Here is a 22,653-nt window from a genome sequence, read left to right as displayed (position 1 = left end):
AACCGCAACGAATATTATTTTACAGATAAATTCTGGATAATTTAAGCTGTGAAGTTGACCTTTTAATATATTAATTCTGATCGGATAATAATTCAAGTGGAAGTCTTGTACATATATACATTACATATTTACTCTTCGCAAACGTTTTGTACTTACCTAGCCATTATATGTATTATAAAATTCAGGGCCGCGCCTACCATATGTACAAATGTGTGCGAGGCACACAGGCGGCCGAAAGAAATGAGAGTTGAATAAATTATATTCCTTAAAATATACGAATCAAGACATCGTACGTGTAGAATAATGTTGCAAGTTACAACTTGTAACACGTCCGAACTATAATTCGGTGAAATAATGGGGTACAGCAGGTATAGCTTCGGTCTGCTTTTGTGTTCTATTTTCTTGGCGATTGCCAGATGTACATATTTCTTCAAGGATGTTGAATATTGGTTGGTCATCGAAAGAACAATGTCCTAGATGTGGGATTAGGGGTAAAAAAACACTATATTTTCATGAATGAGAGACGAAATCAACAAAGTCATATTCGCATTGAACGGACCAAATTATTAAAAATTGCTGAATCTTCGCTCTGGTGAGTAAAAAATGTGATTTTTTTTGTTGCTCATTGTAATTTTTTAAGTTTAACGCAAAGGCTTATATAGAGGCATGTTTTGTTTTCAAAACTTGAATATTTTTGACCTGACTGAGAGTTGCAACATTACTCGGATTTATAGAAGTGTTTAATTTTTTCAGTATATTATTTAATTTAAATTCTAACCATTTTATATAAATAACTGATTATTTAAATTAATAAAAGACTATAAAATTTATTAACTGACCACAAACATGCGAAATGATACACACCAGTTATAATAGTAACTGACCATTTACATAAATACAAGCCTATGTATACATAAAAATACATATTTATACATAAAAAATCCATTCACTATTTGATTATAAATTTAATTTGCGTTTAATATTAAATTTGTAATACATAATACACATATAATATTATGTTATATTTAGCACATAAATGTGAAATCTAATGCTTAGTATAATTATAATATGTACACATTTATGGAATTCTTAGACTCCTGAAGGGCGTTCTCAAAATTTTCAGAAATGTCTAATATGTAAAGTCATGAACTAAAAGCTTAAAGCCACATCATACTCGTGTGTAAAACTTTAATGAAATATTATGAAAGTTGCTAGATTTTTTCCCACATTAATGGTAGTTTTTTCTCCCTTGCAATATACGTACATACATATATTAACGACCCACCACTGTTTCACCTGTCTTTCACCGTGACACTGAAAGACTTTTTTTTAATTTGTAACACACAAGTATGTACATATGTACATATGTATCAGGCCCGAATCGGCGTGTGGGCGACGCGGGCAAAAGTCGTGGGCGGCTTATTGTACAATAAAAATTCGAGTAAAAAAAGCGTAAAATAAAACACCGAGAGTGTAAAACATTACGAACAATATCCTCCTACGTTCTCACCCTAAAAATTTATTTTTATTCTCGGTAAAATTCCGAAATAAGTGGAACGGTAAATGAAAAACGACCCGGTTGCCAGCGGGTGTCCCGTCAAGCATTACTGAGTTGCGAATTCCCAGTGCGCCCTCTTAAAATTTTAATCAGTTACTTTGGTTACGAACGGGATTAAACCGCGGAATTTTACGTGTCGTATTTAAAATTACGAAGTCTGGGAATTTACGATGAAAGGTTGACCTCTTGTCGTGTTTTGCGCATTTGTTCCGAAGTAATTCTTCCTGATTGTTTTGACATTTGCATGTATGTACACGTCCATTTATGAACGATCGACTGTATTGAAATGTTCACTTAATTTAATAAAGTTGATGCTACATAAAAACATGTGCATACATATTTTGTTTTATGTATTTAATTTTTACATAGGTGATACGACAGGTTGCCCCAAAGTGACACCGGTAGTCTAATGTACATAAACACTAAAGACATTCTACAATGTAGATATTGTTGTGTACGGGTGGATTCAAGATCCAAATAAAAGGCCAAAGTCGCTTCAAAGCATTTATTCAACAATTCAGAAGGTTCACACGTAACCACCGCTTACTCCAGAATAAACTGATCTACCGTGTGTACCTCCTTATAAAGGATAAGTTGCCCACCACAGCTTCCCCGATCCATTTATGTATCTATTGTCTAGGCACGTAAATGTCTACCGTGGTGAGTCTATTGTTTTGTGAGAGCTCCAGCGTATCCTTTGTTCGGGCACTTACTGAGTCTCATTAGCCTAATCCGGGGTCTCTATTGTTCACCCACGAATGCACTTAGACAGTGGATACTCTCTCTCATGTTCCCACGTTACAATATTTTTAACAATCGACAAAGTTGGATTTGCGATAAATTTGCGAAAAACAAAGGGGATGCTGATTTTATTGGATCCGTCACAACAATTAAGTTAGACAACATGGCAAACTCTAACAGAAGACGGTTGATCTGAATTAAATAACCATCCAGATATTGCTAGCAGCGCATATAAATCAATACAAGGTTTCAATGTGATATGATTAACGGTGTTCGGATCATTTTCAAAATATACTATACACCACTACTAACACGGACATTTTTTTTAAAAAAGCATGTAAATGATTCAGATCAGTCAAAATCTCGAAGTAAAATTTTCTGACAGTCACAAACCTTCATCTATTGATACTTCGTATATAGAAAATAGAAACCAGGGCCTGTACGAGGGTAATGCAAGCGAGGTACTTGCCTAGGCTGAACGATGGAAAGGGCGCCGAATTGGTAAAGTCAATGGCTTTAAAATTTTAAAAATTAAAATATTTAATGGAAATAAAGAACATTTGAAATTTTTAAATTTAACAATTTCATTTTCGTAACAAATATTTTTCTGAATGGTTTGCTAGCGGCACGTTTGAGTAGCAGGTTGCAATTGGCTTTAGAAATTGAAGCATAAATATGTACACATATTGTATAGAATTATGATAAATTATAAATATGATGATAGATTTTTATTTACATAAGAAATGAAAAGAGTCAAAGATATTTTAATAACATAACTAAGATGAAGGTATGAAAAACTGTATAAGCTTTTGAAGATACTCTTCTTCGAACAGTGACCCGCTGAATTCATATTCAACAAATCTACACCAAGCTCTTTCAAACATCCGAAAAAAAATTTAATGCTTTTTTTATTGAGCATATCGAGTAAAGATAATATATTATTTCTGATATTCCAACCTTAAAAAAATACGTTTACTAATATTTCTCATATTATATATAATGTTTTTAAAGTGTAATTTATCTTTCACCCCCTTATTAAAATAATATTAGGCCCTCCCTATATTGCAATATCTTATTTTTGCTTAATATAATATTATAATTATTGAAAAAAAAAAACTACATTTAATTAACTAGCGCAAATGTTTCCCTTCGCCTAAGGTAACAAAAAGTTTAGTCCCGGCCCCGATAGAGAGTAAAGGCCCTTGAAATGAAAGTAACGGCAGTGTATTTGCATATAAGATATATGTTATGTAATTTTCCCTAATGGAACCATCTCTCATAAATAATTTTTGGCACTAGTATGTAATTTCATAAATCTTTTCTGAGTAAAAAAATAGAATTCCATCAAAAGACTCAACCACTCAACAGCACACGATATGTGTAGCTTAGTAGTATCAAGACTATTAATTTTAAGCTACGAGACGAGTGTAATTACAGACTGTGTCTATTCTATAATTAAAGTGAAATTAAAGTCTAATTACGTTAGAATATAAACGCCTTTAAGTAAAGGCGTGAACAACGTTGGGCTAATCACTATTTTATTTACTTTATTATTTTATCACACATAAAAATCATATGTGCCATGACAGGAATTACCCAAAATCGACACACACGGTTATATTATTATACATACATACATATGTAGTACATAATTACTGAAAATTTTTCAAACATAGCAGTTCATATATAAAATACAATAGAGACATCTATGGGCAATTAACAAATTTTCAACATACAGCAAATTTGTGATAAATACATTATGTAGGTAGCATTTATAAGATTCAACAAATTCGATATGCTAACAACTCGAAACTTAGCGGAAGGATACCGATTTATTGGATCCGTCTCAACAATTAAGCAATAAAAATTAGAAAATTCTTACATGAGACGGTCGATCAGTGTTTTTAATAACCAAAAGAAACGGTGGAAATAATTTTCTTTCGATTAGGTCTTTTAGTACAATACATACATATAGTATTTCATGCTCAAGATATGGGAATATTTCCTTGAAGATTTGAGTGGACAACTTTTTGGTTTAACGGTCGCTATGAAACCTTATTATATTGATTATCTCAGAAAGCCATCGCTGAACCTGAAAGCAGTATTTAATTTTTACTAAAGGTTAACCGAATGAAGCAAATTCTTCTCATGCTGTAATAAATTCGAGTGAGTTGTAAGGGTTAACCACGCGACCTTTTTGGAAACGTTTTGCTGTTTATACATATGTATGTATGAACTTTGTGCACGGCGAAATTTCGCTTAATACGGAATTATATAAATTTATCCCCATAAGGTCCGACAATAATAAATAATTGCCCCGCCCGACGGCCAGCAAATATTGACTTTGAACGTTTTAATACTCGAACAGAGTAAATATGCGAAAGTTCATTAAGCGAAATCAGTATTTAGCTATTTCAGTCGCTCGTTGAGACTTTAATACTTTAATGTTGTCCATAAAGGTATTATTTATATATGAATGTATGTATGTAGATTAAGTCGAGCATGAAAGTTTTAAATCCTTCACCAGTGAATGTACGTTTTCTTAAGCTTGTTAATGTACGTAATACTCTCTGTGCGCAGTTTTTTTTTATTATTTTTATTTTATCGGATAATGCTCGCTTGTACGTGGATTTTCATAAACTTTCATGGTGAAAAAAGTTTGCTCGTTAAGACGATGGGTAGGTACGTGCGTATCTCTAAATTAAGTTAGTTGATTGTTTGAGTGTTTTATACCGGTTTGCATTTGCTTGAGATTTCATTGTGACGGCAATAAATTGAGGTAACGATAGGCACGACGAAACTGCGCATACATATGTAATGAGAAGTAATAAAACCGCACGGTATGAATCTGTTTTGTAAATATATATAATGTAAATGTGGACTAGTTCCTTTAGACAAAACTACGTCATTGTACATATACATATTATAATAGCAAAACTTTCAGGTTTTTACATATCTAGTTTAGATTACTCTTCGTATCTAAACAGTACGTTGCTTTCAATCTCGCCAGCCTCGTCTTATTTTTTTACAGGTATACCCATTTTTATACTCACACTACATCTATTTTCAACATCGTACATAATAATTGTTCAAAGCCAATTAAAAAAATCGATCAGCAAACATTACGTGACATCATCATAGAGACATCTACGAACAAAATTTTGCAGCATTTTTAAATATCAACAAATTATGATATGCTGTAAACTAAAATGTTGCGAGAAATAGGACAGGATTGTCAATTTGTTGGAACCATTTCCAATGCAATCGGATAAACAGGCAAACTCTGATTGGAAACGATCGACCTTGGAGTTATATCTAAGGTCTGGCCAGCAACAAAGCCAGGGGTAGAACCCACACAATCTAAAGCATTGAACGCTAACCACTGATCTATACATAAACATAAACATTTAAAAACACATAAGATATAGAAACATTTAAAAATACATTCTGTATATAATATCTGTACTTAAGTATACATTGTTACGATTTAAGGTTCGTTTATATTATCCAGCACTACACGTCAATAGCTCGGCACATCATTACTAAAGCCCCGACCCTGAGGGGGCTGTATATTGCTCAAATGTTGTAAATGCATTGTTAAAGGTTTGCCGAACCTTTTTTACAAAGGATTTACAACAATTGAACAATAAACAGCACGCTTCCGGTCCTACCTCTAATCATTACACGTAACTATTCATACTGTATAGCACCGCTCGTTTTCAGCACGTTCATACTTGTTTTGAACGAGTGCAAGGTAAAATCAGCTTACATATACATTACAGAGCGCGACGATATGGCGCAATAATGCTTGTGTCGTATCGTCGAGTCAATATTGTCATAATATGACGTTTCCGAAAATATTCATATGTGCATGGCAACACTTTCGTCATAACGGGTGCACTCGCCACTATGACTTAACGTCATGGCCAAAGAAAACCGGTTCTGTTTGAAACGTTTCATGAACTGCTGTATAATATGAATACATCGTGTCGGTTACTGCCGTCTCGGATACGTCACTAACATATTACGGAACATATGAATGTGTCCATATAGAATATACTAAAGAATATTTTTCGTACTGCTGTTTACTTGCAGTTGTCGGCTTGAGCTGTAGTGGTGTAAACGAACCTTTAAAGTTATTTCAATAGATTGGTCTTTGAAAATATTTCGATAAAATTGGGTTAAATATTCAGAAGGAAAATTCTTTTTCGGATTGAAATTGTTGCGAAGTTTTTTCCATTAAAATTGTAATTTTTCATGAAGACAAAGGCGCCCATTAGACACTTCATTATTATGTTCCGAATAAATTTAAATAACTTATCACAGTTTTTTCATATCTGTTTACTACGTGTTTATATTGTATGTGTATTTTCAGAAAAAAATATACTAAAGCTTTTACGTCGTTGAAAACGTAAACTTCTTGCAGGCGTCATTGTATTGTTTTATGCATTATCGTCTTTAATAATATGATCTGTACAATTTTCGCATTGTAAATACAAAATAAAATTGAAATTTACGTATTTGCGCCTCTAAACTTTTGTTCTTATCTGAGCACTTCAGTTCCATTTTCAAAAACTGAGCTCGCATGTGTATTTATTTAAAAGGCAAAGGCAATTTCTCCCACTTTGGTTGAGTCACATATGTATATTAAATAACATAAAATATTATATACGAATGTACTTTGCAGTTTCCGAAATGACATGCGGATTTGCCGTCCTGTCGATCCTTCGAGAATTAACTTTTCCATTATGCATAAATATACGTATGTACATTGTATATGGTAAGGTATGGCGGTGGCAAACACGCAGATGCTTCAATTTTTATTTCGTCCCTGGTTTGAGAAATAATAACAAATAGGTCACAAATAGACTGGTAGTGAAGTGATGCGTATATTAAACGAGAAACTCGAAAATATGTCGATCGAGCGCGTTTTTATTCCGGACGAATAAAACGTCGATTCGTGTTCGGCATTCCTAATGCTGGACCCTTTTTAGCGTGCTCATCGAAGTTTGGATTTTAAGATATCAAAGAAGATGAAAATTCTTATGTATACAGTGTTTTGCTATATAAATATTTTTTTTTGTTTATTTATATGAAAAACATACATGTTTTTTTAATGCATGGGTAGTTTTTTCATATAGGATTTTCGCACCATTTGACTCATCAGAGTAAACTCTACAATTTATGTTCATACATATTCATTTCATACGATTCATCAGATGATATTGGGTATGTGAACGTGATTTAATATTAATATTTCAGGTAGTTATCATGTGTATTTTCATTTACATGAATATTTATCGATGTATTTATAAGTATAAGGAGAAGTTTATTCTTTTGTTTTTTTTTTATTATTTAAAAAGATATTCATATTGCTTTTGTTTGCTCGCTAAAGTTATGATATTTCAAAATGGCGTCGTGAATATTTTAGTCGATATCAAGAATTTAGTATAAGAGTGCCTTCATCTGATTCCACTGCAATATATGTATGTTATTACAAAATATGTTCTCTGAATTTTAAGACAATAGTTTGGTAAATCTTGTGTAGATTTTCCCAATATTTTAAATAGTATACTGTTGAATAACTTATTGAAACGAAAATTAGTATATGTATGTATACAGAAACATATTTATTTCACCTAATTACATCAGGTTAGTTTTACAAATTTATTACAGTGTGTGTATACATTGTTTAATATGTGTATGCATCGTCAATATCATAGATTCCCAAACTTATTTTCCCCGTGGACCCCTAGCCCAGTATTTTATCCTTCGTGGATCCCCTCCCCCAGGATGCCCAATAGTGAAATTATCTAATTTTTTTAAATACAAATATGAATACACTGTGATAGGTTTTTTTGTATATTGAATAATTGTAAAAAAAAATTGTATATTTTTTATTCTTTCCTTTATTGAATATTTTTTTAATGAAAAATTTTCATTAAAAAAAATTCAATAAAGATAAGAATAAAAAATATACATATTTTTTTTTACAATTGTCCACTATACAAAAAAAGCTATCACAGTGTGTTCATGAACAAATCAAAATACAATAAAATTCTTACATAAAATAATAAACTCTGTTAATGAGAGGGATGAACCTGATGCTCCGATATCAATTGGTCAATATTTGGGTTCAAATTCGTAAGGTACAGTCATAAATCTCCACGTTCAGTAATTTGCAACCGATTTCTTTTTTTCGTAAGAAAATTGGTAACTGCACTAAAACCTCTTTCCACGAGGTACGAAGAAGGAAATGCTATCAAAAACTTTCTTGCGATAGCTCACAATAAAGGATAAGCAACAGGGATATCTTTCTGCAGCCAGAACTGCTGGTAACCCTTTCTAAACTGTACCTTAAGTTCTTCGTTTGTGCTTAATCCAATCAATTCTTCTTGCACTGTGACTTGTACTGTATCCACATCTTCAATGTCACAGTGTGGATTAATAATCCACGGAGGTATTTCCATAGTCAAAATATCCTCAATATTTGATTAAATTATTGATTAAATTTTCATTATTTTGATTAAATTTGATTCCATTGATTCCGGTCCGTGGACCCCCATTTACATCTCGTGGACCCCCATTTTTTTTTCTTCCTGTCAGGGATCCCCTGGCAGTCCTCACGGACCCCCGGGGGTCCGTAAGGACCACTTTGGGAACCTCTGATCAATATCATCTAGTATCAGTGTACACGGAAGAATGAATGAATACATTTACTAATAAATTTATGGAAGGAATAACAATTTTACATTCTTAGCAGTTATGTATATAGTCGGCCTATGACAGATTCAACTAAAAACTGAGAATGTGTCATTACATAACATTGAAGAACATATTATGAATGAATTTATTTAATATATTTTTCTTCTAATCTAACCTTACCTAATCTAAAATCGTAGGTAATACGGATGTACAGTAAATTGAATCTTGAAACCAGCTTATCTGTCAAATTTTGATTAGCTGTCTTTGATCAGAAAATTAAGTGTTGCACAGCGGTAAGTGCATGAATTTACTAGCCAGTGTTTACCTTATCTAATAAGAGTGTCTGTGAAATCTAGCGTTGTAAGTTTTAGCTAAAAATCAAAGCTGGTGTATGCACTTACTAGACAGTGTATATATCTGCAAGACTTGACGCTTTTACTGTAACTTATAGATATAGAAAACAAATACGTGTACATTTCAACTATGTTTAATAACTAACAAAAAATGTAAAGATCTGATATATTGGGTATTTATAATACAATACATACATGAAAAAAATCAATGAAATAAAATATGAAGGCTTTCGGCGTGAATAGTAAGATAGCACTATTGTGTCATGGAAACACTAATACTAATTTTTAAGTAATACTTCTACTCCCATCTCGTTCTTTCACTACTCAAAGATGAATTGATGTAAATATTATTGACAGCTACATATCTCATACTTCTTTGTACAATTCATATATACATACGTGTAAGAGTTCGAGCAGTATTAGGTATTGATAGCGATTTCGTCGAATTATGAGATCTACCCTTTCCTCTCTTTCGTCCACAATTTCGATCACCATAAATCTCTTCCAATTATTAGCCTATTACTATAACGTCAACAGAACTAATCATTACATATCCTTGGGTATTCACAACAAGTCAACTTGACATTAAATTGTTCACGTTCTGTACACTCATATTCAAAGACGAAAACCCACAATTAATTATAATAATAAATTGTATGTTATATCATATTAATTCTCAGCTAACGTGCACATGAGCGGTGGCTGAGGGGTTGAAATTTTCCGCAGTCTTAGCAACGGCCTTACCTGCCCTTTCACCATCTCGTGAACCGCATTCCGTGTCAGATCGATGTTTTCTTTCTGGGATCTCTCGCCATTGGTCTATTCGTCGTCGTGACGTCACTGTCGCAAAATTGCGATCATCGAACCACAGTTTGAGAAAGAAGGGGATGGGGTGGTGCAAGTATCACGTTCGATTCTACTTCCGTACGCTTTTACTTTAACGTCGGTCTTTAGTGTGGGTACCTAGTACGTGACGCAAACACGCGGATCTTACGATATTTTCATATTAGTAGTGGTTGCTGACGTAAATAGAAGAATATACCGAAAGAAAAAAAAATCGAATATGACCAACCAATGACTTTATCTATTTATTTGAAGAATACAATAAGTATAAAAAACAAAATTCTATAATGATGCACACATGCACGTTCACACATATCGGCTATGAGAGCATTTTAGATACAAGGTTGAGTGCTAATATAGGGAAACTCACAAAAGACAAAAGTTCTACTTCTGGCTGGTGGATTTTGTTCATTTTTTTTTATAATTAATATCACTATAATATTAGTATAAAATAAAGGTTTTCTATATATGTATAATAATGAAATATTGTTTACAATAAATTACTAATTCCAGTTTACGAATTCAAACCAAAAGCATATAAACTCTAAGTTTGTACATAAATAATACAAATATTAATTTTCAACTTGATACGGTCTATAGTGTAGAAAAATATGTGTGGTCACAACATTTTTGACTTTTCTAAGAGGAAAAAATCCCACTTCCGATTTATCACATTTGCTATTTTTTATTTACATATTATTGATACAGATGGATTATACTGGAATTTTTAATATTTAAAGTAAATTTTTTAAAAAAATTTCAAATTTAAAAATAAGAAGAAAATCAAACAAGAGTAAACTGCCACTTCCGGTTAACAGGTCTTACAAAATTTTATATATTACTTACTATTGTACAATGTAGGCCATTGTGGCGCATTAGGTTCGTCCTGTAATGCCACAATGGTCCAAAACTATTAATAAATAAATAAATCATATACTATTAAGTTTCTAGAAATGAAATTTCAATTCAATACACGGAAAGGTTTTTTAGATAAATATAAAAAGCCTGGATTCTTTGAAGTAAAAGTACTACTTCCGGTTGAGGTAAAAATACACACACACACATCCTAAGCCATGAAATTTTCTTTTAACTATGAAAACGTAATCAGTGATCGATTCTGAGTTCGAATCTGTTAAAATTTCTCGTGATCACGTCTATTGTTACTAAGTACATAGATAAAGGAAAAAGTATCGTAAAAATTTGATTATATCAGCATGTCCAGAGCTGATTTTAATTTTTAATAAGAAATTTTACTTACCTTTTATAGGGAAAGCTTTGAAGTATTTTTCCATTTTTTTTTTGTGCGATGTTGAAAGGTTAATGATACTTGAATTATCTTTTCTGTTGCTTTACTCTTCGCGAATTTTTAGTATAGAAAAATTTTACCCTACTTTTTTTGCGTGTCGTTAAGTAATAAGAGTGTAAGTATGTCATTCTTTCATCGTTTTTATTTTAGGGTTTTGCTTTAATGAAACAATTACAATACAGGCCTTTACTGCGCACTTCGTGAGATTTCGGGAAGGAAATCACTTTTCCATTCGGAATTTTCCTCGTTTTTGTTTCGCCCGTGATGAAAATCTTATCGGCCTTTCATAACAACAAGAAAAATCTCTTCTGCCGATCTATTTATTGTTGAAGACGTGAATTAAAAGGAAAAATACCATCATAAGTATATTATATATAATTCTATATATGGCCTTAGAAGTACATATATACATACATACATACATACATTAATACGTCTAAGGTCAAACTTTTATCGAGACGAATGGGGTCTACTACTGAATATTTCATAGGATTTATTTCCTTATTGCTTATTATGGCAATCATCTTCGAATAAAAAAGTAATAAAACACTTTTTATAACGAGGTCAAACTATTGAAATAATATTAAACGTTACATCATAAGGACTGCAGTCAGTTGGAAAATAAATATTATATAGGTAAAATCATTACATATGTACATATGTATGTATATTCCAAACTTTAAATTGGTTCGATGATTATACCCCAAATAGCGTTGGCCACAAAAATCACCCACATGAAAATTCCTTCTGCCGAAAATCACCCACACGGAAAATTGGCCACAAGAAAACAGCTCACATTTTTTTACAATATCTCTATTAGTTGCACTAGATGTCAATTCACGGATTCACGGATTTAAATCAGATACAACAAGTTTGTTTCATTCGTAGTATTTTTTTAGTAGCCACTACGCCCCCTGCCCCCTAATGACACCTATGGTATTAAACTTGAACATATATAAATTTCTAGATTATAAATTAGAAATCATATTCAAGTAGTGGTGACATAGCAATAAGATGGTTTTGCCAATTTGATGAGGAACCGTTTCATCAATGAAATCAGATAAATTGACAAACTCTGATAGGAAACGATCTATTTAAATACATCTTTTCAATCAAACCAGGGCTTGAACCCAGGAACCTCTCAGTGGTTAGCATTAACGCAACCATCAAGCTATACTGCTGGATGTATTTAAGCGTTCAGATGCATAATGAAAACGCAATATTATTAATGCATTTTATTTATTTTGAATTTACTGTAATTTAATGTATGAATTTCTATTCTCTGGGAACTATTTCGTTTATTAGATTTTATTGATTATTTTTGCACATTTAAAATTTGGTCATACTTATTTGCCACTTGACATTTCGCACAGTCACGTACGTGACATAATTTTAATATTGAGAGCTGTATTTTCTTTTATTGTCGTACGCGTGTACCGAATTCTCAATTTCATATTTGGCATTTTGCATTTTTTTCCCTCGGAACTTCTTAAATTTTACCAAGAAATGTGAGATTAGAAGTTCTCCTCGAATAAAATATTATTTGACATGAAATGTAATATGAGATCGCAATTTCGAGTAATAATCCCTTTGAAGGAAATAAAAATGGGAATTAAATATTCATTTCGTACCAATATTTTAACTGACTCTTTTTTTAATATTACATCATTATATATGAATAAGAGGATCACCCGTTCATAACAACCAGGTTGAAACGCAAAGTTCAAAAGGAGACTTAAGTTGAGTCTTTGTTTGCGAAAATCATTTAAAGCTGCAAGTCAAAGGCTCCCATACTTATTATACCAAGGCTATCGGGGTTGTCGTAAAAATATTCCGATTCTTGTTTTATACAAGCAAATACAACGTCTGACACAATCTTGCCATCACACAAAAGGATTATTTGAGTCGCGAAAACCCTTTCCTAGAATCCTTTTAGGAAATACGACGAATGGCACTTTTCTTTATACTCGATCTATCGCTAAGCCACTTTTCTCAGCGTGCTCTTTAAATTTTTATGAGACTTTCAATTCTATACAGGACCGGATCTATTTTGAAAATATGTATGTGAATAATTTGTGCTTCGTGCCCTATTAAATGTAAAAAATATACATATGTATGTATCATGCGATGGTTTTTCCCATTCTGGGGTATTGAAAATATCATAGCGCATGTCAATCGTAAAGGCCAAAGCTTAACCGATAAATTTCATCTGGGTTTCACTACCTTTTCACCCACACATATGTATGTGTATCTTGTAATCCTGGTCCCGATTTACGAGCATTACGATTCGTTTTACGCCACGACGCACAACTACAATTTTCCACATGACTGTTACAAATATATTCACGTTTGACGAAATGAAAATATAATATAAATATTCTTTTCAACGGTTCTGATATTACAAAATTTGTGTTTGAACTTCTGTCAAATATATGTTTTTGGTTAATGTTTTCAAAGATAAATTATCCAAGCGCTCACTGAGGTAATTGTGCGCGAAATTATTTTACTGAATGCCTTTTTTGACGTATTTTTTTACTCACGTTAAAATATTTACACATAATTAGAAGTATGGTTGTTGCTATATTCAGCTTGTACTATTTTTTTGTAACCATAGCTACAATTATAATTAGTCTGAGTGCATGAAACGTTAACAAAGAATAATTAAACAAGAACAGACGCTTTTTATACAGACGTTTCCGCCACGTTATAAAATTAATCTCACAAAATTAAATTTTTATTTTAATTAAAATCAATTCGTGGTGGAATTTAATATGAAAAGTGTTTATTTTAATTTAATGCAAATAATAATTACTAGATAGCTTAGTGCATTTATGAAACAATAACGTATAAATTTTGTTTATACATACATACATACGTATCAATATTTTGTTATATTGAAAGAATGTTAATAATATAAAAAATAATAATAAAGAAATAATATTAAAAAAAAAAAAATTGGGATATAAAGTATTCCTTTATGTATACATTACATTGACATATTTTAAAAATATGACAATGTAATGAATATTGTTGAATATGCTTGTATTAATAAATAAATAAAACTTGTATCTCATGTCATATTGGACATAGGGATTCCAATTTACTGTCGAAATTTCACAAACCGGTAAACGGTAAATGATTCTTCCTACTACCGGTATTTACCGGTAAATGAAAACTTTTTTTTTGTACTTTTTCTAAAAACGTTATCCTAGATTGTATCATAAATAATTAATAATAAATCTCAAGTGAATAATGTCATATACATATATAAATGCATTTAAGAAAATTCATAGTAATAAATAATTTTTATTTTTAGCCAATTATATTTATTTATTTAAAGTTTGGACCATTCGAAAGTTTCGATCATAATTGAACCAACCGTTTGATCACATTTATTAAGTTTTGGTTAGTCTGTGTTGCCAATTAATTTATCAATTTGAAATAGGCACATTTTATACTGAAAATAAACAAATTCCAGACAAAATAATCCACAGTACGCCATTTGCATCGATTTTTAATGGAATATTATACAATTAAATGACGGTGATTACAGGTAAATTTTAAAATTTACCGATAGCCAATTTTTGACAATTTACCGGTATACCGGTATAACGGTATTGCAATCCTTAGTTGGGCATCATCTGATGTACATATAGAAGTTATTCGGTATACGCACATGACAATCGTTGCAATCGTTGCCGCGAATACGAAATATCTGGCACCTGAATTCTCCTTAGCGTGATAATTCGCGTGGTTGACTCTCAGTGGGTGGAATTTTCGAATGCCAGATATTCCGTGACCGAGATTTTAGTGAGGTGTGCGAGATCGCCATGTGTGAAAAAGTTACTGAATCGAAGCATTCAAACTCCGATGAACGATAATTTCATCCTTGGTTAGTTAAAATAAAGATATTTTTCCCAATCAGTAATCAAAAACCCAATGAAATCATTCCACTCTGGACTACTGATTATTTTTAAATAAGTTGAACATGAAATTAATGATTTGACTGATAAAATAATTAAGTTGAACATGAACTTATTAATGAAATAAATAAGTTGAACGTGAAATTAATGAGGTGTGGTGTGACTTTAGATGCAAATACGTGACACTTGTTTTGATGCAAGAGAGCTTATGGACGCTTCAGATTTGTCGGTGTAAGTGGCAGCCCTGATGTTATCTGTTGAATTTTTATTAAAATAATCACGGAAAACTCAAATCACCGATTTTTTTATTTTTGTAACCAAGTTCATCTTTAAATGGTGATTAAAAAACCATTTTCAAACGTTAAATATTGTACGATTCAGATCATCGATGCGACTCGCCCGTGAGACGCGCGTCTCACGGGTGATTCACCGATGTTATAAGACCTATTAAGAGGGCTGTACACCCGAAACCTTAATTTTGTTGCCGTGCCTTTCTTCGATATATATATTGAGTAAATGTATATATTGAGTGAATGCGACAATATATATCAATATATACGTATATTGAGTGAATGCGACAGTTGCGCTTCGACCAGATAATGCGTATTTTAAATCGACAAAATCGAGGTTTCGTATTCTCCAATTTTCTCGTCCGAAACTGGACCAATTTTTAAAAAAGCTTCATCAGCGTATTTTTTTTTAAATCGACCGTTAAATAAGCACGCTGGACTCTTTTCGTGGGTGTAAAAAAGAGGCGATTGTATAGATGTTTGGCGGCTTCTAGCTCTTATAAAAAATAACTAATCAAAAAAAATAAAAGCACAAATTCATACCAATGGTGGATATCCATAGCATATTCAAAAATAATTTCTCTAGTGCCATAATTGAGGAAGGGAGAAGTGTAATACGTTTGTATGGACAAATGCGCTGGTGTCCAGCCCTCTTAAGGTTTGAAATTCAAATTGAATCTTCGTTGCTCCTCATGATTTTCATTTTATTAGGTAGTTTGGGGTAGTTTAGTCCAATTCTGAAACCCCTGATATACGTAATTGTTTTTTTCTTCGCCTCCTGCAATATTTAAACAATATTTAAAATTGACTTTGAATCGCTGAAGTACTTGTGAATGAAAGCAATCATCAGAATGAAAGTATAATAGAAAAAAAATTGTGTGTAATTTTCGAATCAATCAACAGGCACATTAAGGCTTTGAATGGGAAATCGACGGTAATTAGAGGATGACTTGAATTGACAAGTGGTTGAATGCGTAGGATGTGCGGGTCGTGTCGATGACAATGATCGGTGGTACACACTAACGATTTTGACGGGGGCTCCAGGGGGATAAGAGGGGGGTGCGAGGGGGTTGGCCGGGGTTTGCCTGCGTCACGGTTCGCCCACGCGGTCGCCCACGCGCGCCTCCGCCCCTGAACCCCCATGGGGGCCCCCACACCGCCGCTCCATCACCAACGATACCGGTCTATTCTGGTGTTTATCAACACCACCGAATTGTGCAAATTTTGCCAAAATCTAGGTCCATGTTGGGTACGATAAACTGTACTCTTGTTTTTCATATCGATTCGTAGGAGACGATACACGCGACGAATTGGTCGGCTTCTATTTAAGGCGGCCATTTTCCGCGAAATTTATTTTTAGATGTGGAATTTCGTGTGTTTTTGTCGTTTATTGGTATTGTGTTGCTAAATTTTAAGGGTCAGCGCTTTTGAAAGGCGAACCGCTTAGCTTTTATGCGGAATTGGCAGGTGTAAATATAGTATTGGTTGGTTTACTTTGTACATAAAATTAAATGGTTGTTTAAAATTACAAATATATATTCTTTTGTTTTCTCAACAAAATTTGAATTTATTTACGTATTATTATACATATTAATATAACGGTCGTGTATTATGGTTTTTGTTTCATTTTATATTTTTAAATACGTTTATTTTAACAAATATTCGGTCCATTACCTGTAAAAATAAAAGCTCGGTTTTCGGATGTAAATAAACGATTTTCCGTACATTTAGCGAGAAGATTGGATTTCAAAGTTGTTTTTCTTATTTCTAGAAGTATGTTAAAGCATCTGAGTGGGTAAAAACTCTCTGTATATTTCACTGTGAGGAATAATTTTGCTTGATCTTTAACCTTTTTGTGTTTACATTATTTTGCAATGCGAAAATTTAAGCACGAGGCTGTTATTTAATGAAAAAAAAACATCTACAAACCTTTCATCGCTAAAATATTTCAATATAATGATAAAACAATTGTTCTGAAATCAAAATGATACCTGAATGTGAATAAACTTAATATAAATCACATATTTTTGGAAAAAAGATCCTTTAAACGCTTTAATATTCTAAAACGAAATTTTTCCATTTAAATGATGTGAAAATTAGAATTTCAATTTATTTATTTTCTTCTCGAAAGCTATCAATGCGTTTAATTTAAAATCTCCACCTACGTATTTTTCGTATTGCTCGGAAAAATCCACATTTTCCACTACGTTATGTAACGATTAAGTGAACGGTAAATTTACCATCCTAAATAAATTATCGTTAAACATCGTTTTATTAGTAAACTATTTAATATAAGTAATTAAAACTACAATAAACAAAGCCTTTTTAATTTTTGCAACTTTTAATATAATATATTATTGCCTATAATAAAAATTTTCAGATATACATAAATCATAACGTTGAATTTGATTTTAAATCCGAATCAAATAGCAATATTTATTTCGAAAACATTTTTGAACTGTTATCGTTTATAAGGAAATTCGCTTTACATAGATATACGTTAAGATTAACGAGCTAAAAATAAATTTTGCAATTTCCAAGCAGTAAGCGTTGGGCTATATCGCTCCCCTTTTTTTTCTTTCTTGGTCTTTACTTGTGTATTTCTATCTAAAGTACACGTAGAGGTATACCAATATCATACATACATACATACATATTATATAAAGCTATATAAAGAAACGTGATATTGCAAATGCTGCATTAGATTTTCATAATAACGTACATATGTAATATGTAATAGGTACATATATATATATACGTATGTAGTACATATGATTGAGTGTTGCTACGCGGCCTTAAAATTCTCAACCTGAACCCTTTATATTACTTCCCTTATATTTAAATGTTCTAAATATATGTAAAACATGTTTACTTATTTTATAATATATTAAATAAAAAGAAGAAAAAACACATGATATTTTTTCAAATTATTATCAACATCGTATACTTTTGTGGGCGAGAGTAAAATATGCATGGATATTTTCTCAATAGAAAATCATTCAAACGAAATGAAAATATGAAGTCAAACGTGCTCGAAAATAACGAGAATGGTTTTTAAAAAGAAAAGAGTATACGTATTTCAATTGTTGAATTCAAAGCACTTGTGGAATTATATATAAGAAAATTTCAATTGAAAGCTACATGCTTCCCGCATACGCGGAATACTTTTAAATTGGAATCGAATGAATTATTAATACAATTTTTATGTTAAAATATTAAAGTATTTACATTCGTAAATGTACACATATTGTGTATAAGATAATTATTTATGTATGTAGGTAGTTTTGTAGCAGATTGCTTTTTGTTCCATATTCCGTAATACGTATTCTTTTTGGAGTATAATAATATTCATAAATCTTTTCAATCCGATTAAAAATAATGTATCTATATACTATCTTCGTAGCTAGTTTCAGTTTAAGCCTTATATTCTTCGGATCATCAGTTCCATTTAATCCCTTGTATTATATAGTCTTATACACTATTCATGAGACGATAAATATCGCAATAAGCTTAAGATTTCTTTTTTGTATGAAAAAATCCAGAGACGCAATAAAAATGGTTCGAATAATTGCTAAGAGGTTTCTATATTTAGAAATTTCGCCTTTTCGCTTTTTCAGTCTCTCCATTTGAGTTTATCCAGCGTTCTCGGGGAATAAACTTATACTACAAACCCAGATTTAATATTTAAACATATTTTTATCTTGTTATTTTTATCGTACATATAAATCGATATTTTGTGCCATACAGTTTAGTTTTCCAATCTATCTTATAACAAAAAAAAAGAAAATAGATTCCAATTTTCTTCATCGGCCACTTGAGGAAGAAATTTCCATTACTTCGCAATAAAACTTTCAGTGGAAGAGTTTTTCCCGATAGTGCTAGATTGTCGGTCAATCGTGTATTTTATTACAGCATTCCTTTTATAGCTGAAACAGAGCTCGATGAGCAACATGGGTTCATGAATTTTCTTCTAAATGCTTCTTTTTTTTTAACAGGTTGCTTGTTCAGCGAAACACTGTGCACGGAAAAAGTTGAGTGGTGCTATGACGGTAAGCAGATATTTTAAATTGAATTAATTTGTTAAATAAATATAAAGCTAAATAATTATTAATCTAATATATGAAATTTTATTTATGTTAGATTACGCTTTTGGAAAATGTCTTCAGATGTATGGAAATGTGGAGGAAGAAGATTTAATAAGGTAATTGTTCGAATAATTTTTATATGTCCGTTTTCTATGCCTGTAGTGAATTTTTCATATGTGAAAAGGTACATACATGTGTTGTTTCATTGATAGCAAATAACGTATCGATATTCGATATTCTTTCTCTTGAAATTGATTACCCAATAAGATCGAGTTTCTCAACCTTTCTAGGGGCATTTGAGGACCGTCGAATGTTTTGACTTTAGAAAAACTCTTGATATTATGAGTAAATTCTTGATATCCTAATAACGCGATACACATAAATTCATATGTATTAAATTCGGATCTTCCTCGCGGGCCGGAATGTGAAATGCCGGAAAACGCAAATATCGGAAGGCAAAGATCGAAAATCGAAAGATAAAAAAAGGCGCTTAATTTGCGCGCGCAGAATACGGGAGAAAAAGCCTGTTCCTCTTGTTCCGGTTGTATCCTGCTCGCGCAAGTTAAGTGAGTATGTACCGTTTACCATGCACCCTTTTTTTTTGATCTTTCGACTTAAGATCTTTCGATTTTCGATCTTTGCCTTCCGATATTTGCGTTTTCCGGCATTTCACATACCGGCCCGTCACGGAGACCGATTAAATTCATATGTAAATAAAAGAGTAATTTTGTATATAAATTGAAGCTATTCACTTTTTTTTAATAAAATTTAAAAATATAATAATTCATTATGAATATTTATTTTAATTTTGACTTTTTTAACTTTCCAAGTTTGGAATATTTTCAAGTCTTCGTATGTTTTTCTAATTTGAAATTTTATTGTAATTTATTTAATTTCCTATTTTCAATTTCATTAAAAAATACTAAAAACATCGTAAACGTAAAAAATTAATTTATAAAGAAATGTAGAATTTAATTGCCTAATTAATATAGTCATTTTTATTATATACATATGTACATACATACAATATCCTTCTCAGACCCTGTGCTCATTGCAAAGTACATTGACTTTATCACTTGATATTGAAGCTATTTTCGATTTATTTTCACCGGGACTTTTGTGTATTACAGTGTACAACATATTATTTTTTTATGTAGCGTACGTATTAGTGTTGCTATGTAGCGTACGAGAGTTATTTTATATGGCAATACTTGCAAGATGTCGCCGCTCGGTCATACCGTTCCAGGTGTGTCATATTTATTTTCGTTGCTTTGTATTGAATGAAATATCCAATTAGATAACATTTTATTTATTTTAATTCATACCAGGTAGGCGTAACAGGTATCCCCAATGCGCCTCCCTGGCCAGAAACATTGTACATTTCATACAAGTATTATTATACAAAGTAAATGCATATCAATTAACATCCGCAGACACATTTATGGTCAAATTTGTAACTTTGCAGCATTTTATACAATTCAGTGAAATTCAAGATTGCTGAAAACTCGAGATTTGCGAGAAAATGGGTAAGGTTGCCAATTTGTTGGAATCGTTTCAATGCCAATCAGATAAATTGGCAAACTCTGATAGGAAACGATCGACCTGGAGTCATAAATTCAAGGTCTGGCCAGCAGAAACCAGTGGGATTTGAACCCGTGACCACTTTGTTCTTATTTATTTTTGACATATTTACCAGGAAGGCCTTACAGGTAACTCCAATGCGCCTTCCTGGCAAATTACAAACATTGCAGCTTTTTTTGTTATTATACAAGTCGCTGAATTACGAGACACTGAAAAACTCGCAAATTAACGAGACATTTATGAATTGTATATACATTTTATTGTACATTAATCAATCTCAAATAGTGGTGACATAGTAGGTAGGAAGGATATTTAGCCAATTTTACCGGGATCCGTTTCAACAATGATATCAGAGAAAATTGGCAAACTCTGATAGGAAACGATCGACCTGGAGTCACAAATATGTATGTATATGTTAACCATTAGTCTATTCTGCTGGTTACATGCTGATTTTTCCAATAATTAATTTAAAAAAATATATTTCATGTTTCTTTAATGTTTATACGTACCAAAATAAAATAATTACACAATTTTTTTCAAAATTTAAAAATTCAGGAACGAGGAGGATATGTGTACATATATACCTATACTTTCACATATTATATTTATATAATAATATATATATTTCTTATGAGTCAAGACTATTTCAGTTAAGGCACTTGACATTTATCTACATATAATATTTTCACAAACAAATAAACTTTGATATTTTTAGACACAATACAAATAAACCACGTCAACATATCTCAATATAAATATTTATAGAATACCAATAAAGGTCTGTTCATACCTAGTCGGCACGAACCGACTTCAGCAGGTATCCGGCCATACGAAAAGTATTATTTGGTACATTTTGTATGGGTATGTTCATTTCAACCATCACGTTTACGCCACGGCAGGCTTACAGCAGTACCCGACATTTCCTGTTCATACTTTACAGCAACATACACGCGAATTACGTGCCATGAGTCTGCCGCTTTGCTGTTTTGGACCAATTATAGATAGAGACAGTTAACAGCTGTTCAATCTTAGGACATGGTTTTGGCGCAAATATTTAAAAAAAAATTAAATTTTTTACGGAAATATTTAAAAAAATTTAAAAACACATCAAAACGCCTCCGTGCTTTTTTATTGCCTTCTTGAGCTTCTTCTTCCAACAACAACGCGATTATACATAATTTTTCGTTCGGTAAACGCCAAAACATTTTTGCTGACTCGTATTCTGACGCGTAGCTACGAATGCACGTGCATGCATTCATATTGTAAGT

General features: G+C 31.9%; 1 protein-coding gene across 2 annotated transcripts in view; it reads left to right on the top strand.

Annotated features, from left to right (window-relative positions):
- IA-2 (tyrosine phosphatase IA-2) overlaps window positions 1–22,653 on the top strand; it is a 46,346-nt gene that overhangs the window by 14,224 nt on the left and 9,469 nt on the right. For both annotated transcript variants that reach the window (XM_077445101.1, XM_077445100.1), the window contains exons 4-5: window positions 19,715–19,768; window positions 19,860–19,920. In XM_077445101.1, the coding sequence (XP_077301227.1) occupies window positions 19,715–19,768; window positions 19,860–19,920 (115 nt within the window). The remainder of the gene's footprint in view (window positions 1–19,714; window positions 19,769–19,859; window positions 19,921–22,653) is intronic.

Source organism: Arctopsyche grandis, chromosome 13 (assembly GCF_051622035.1).
Source record: "Arctopsyche grandis isolate Sample6627 chromosome 13, ASM5162203v2, whole genome shotgun sequence".
NCBI lineage: Eukaryota > Metazoa > Arthropoda > Insecta > Trichoptera > Hydropsychidae > Arctopsyche > Arctopsyche grandis.
The sequence above is the reverse complement of the archived record's forward strand: the minus strand, read 5'-3'. Positions and strand labels throughout refer to the sequence as shown.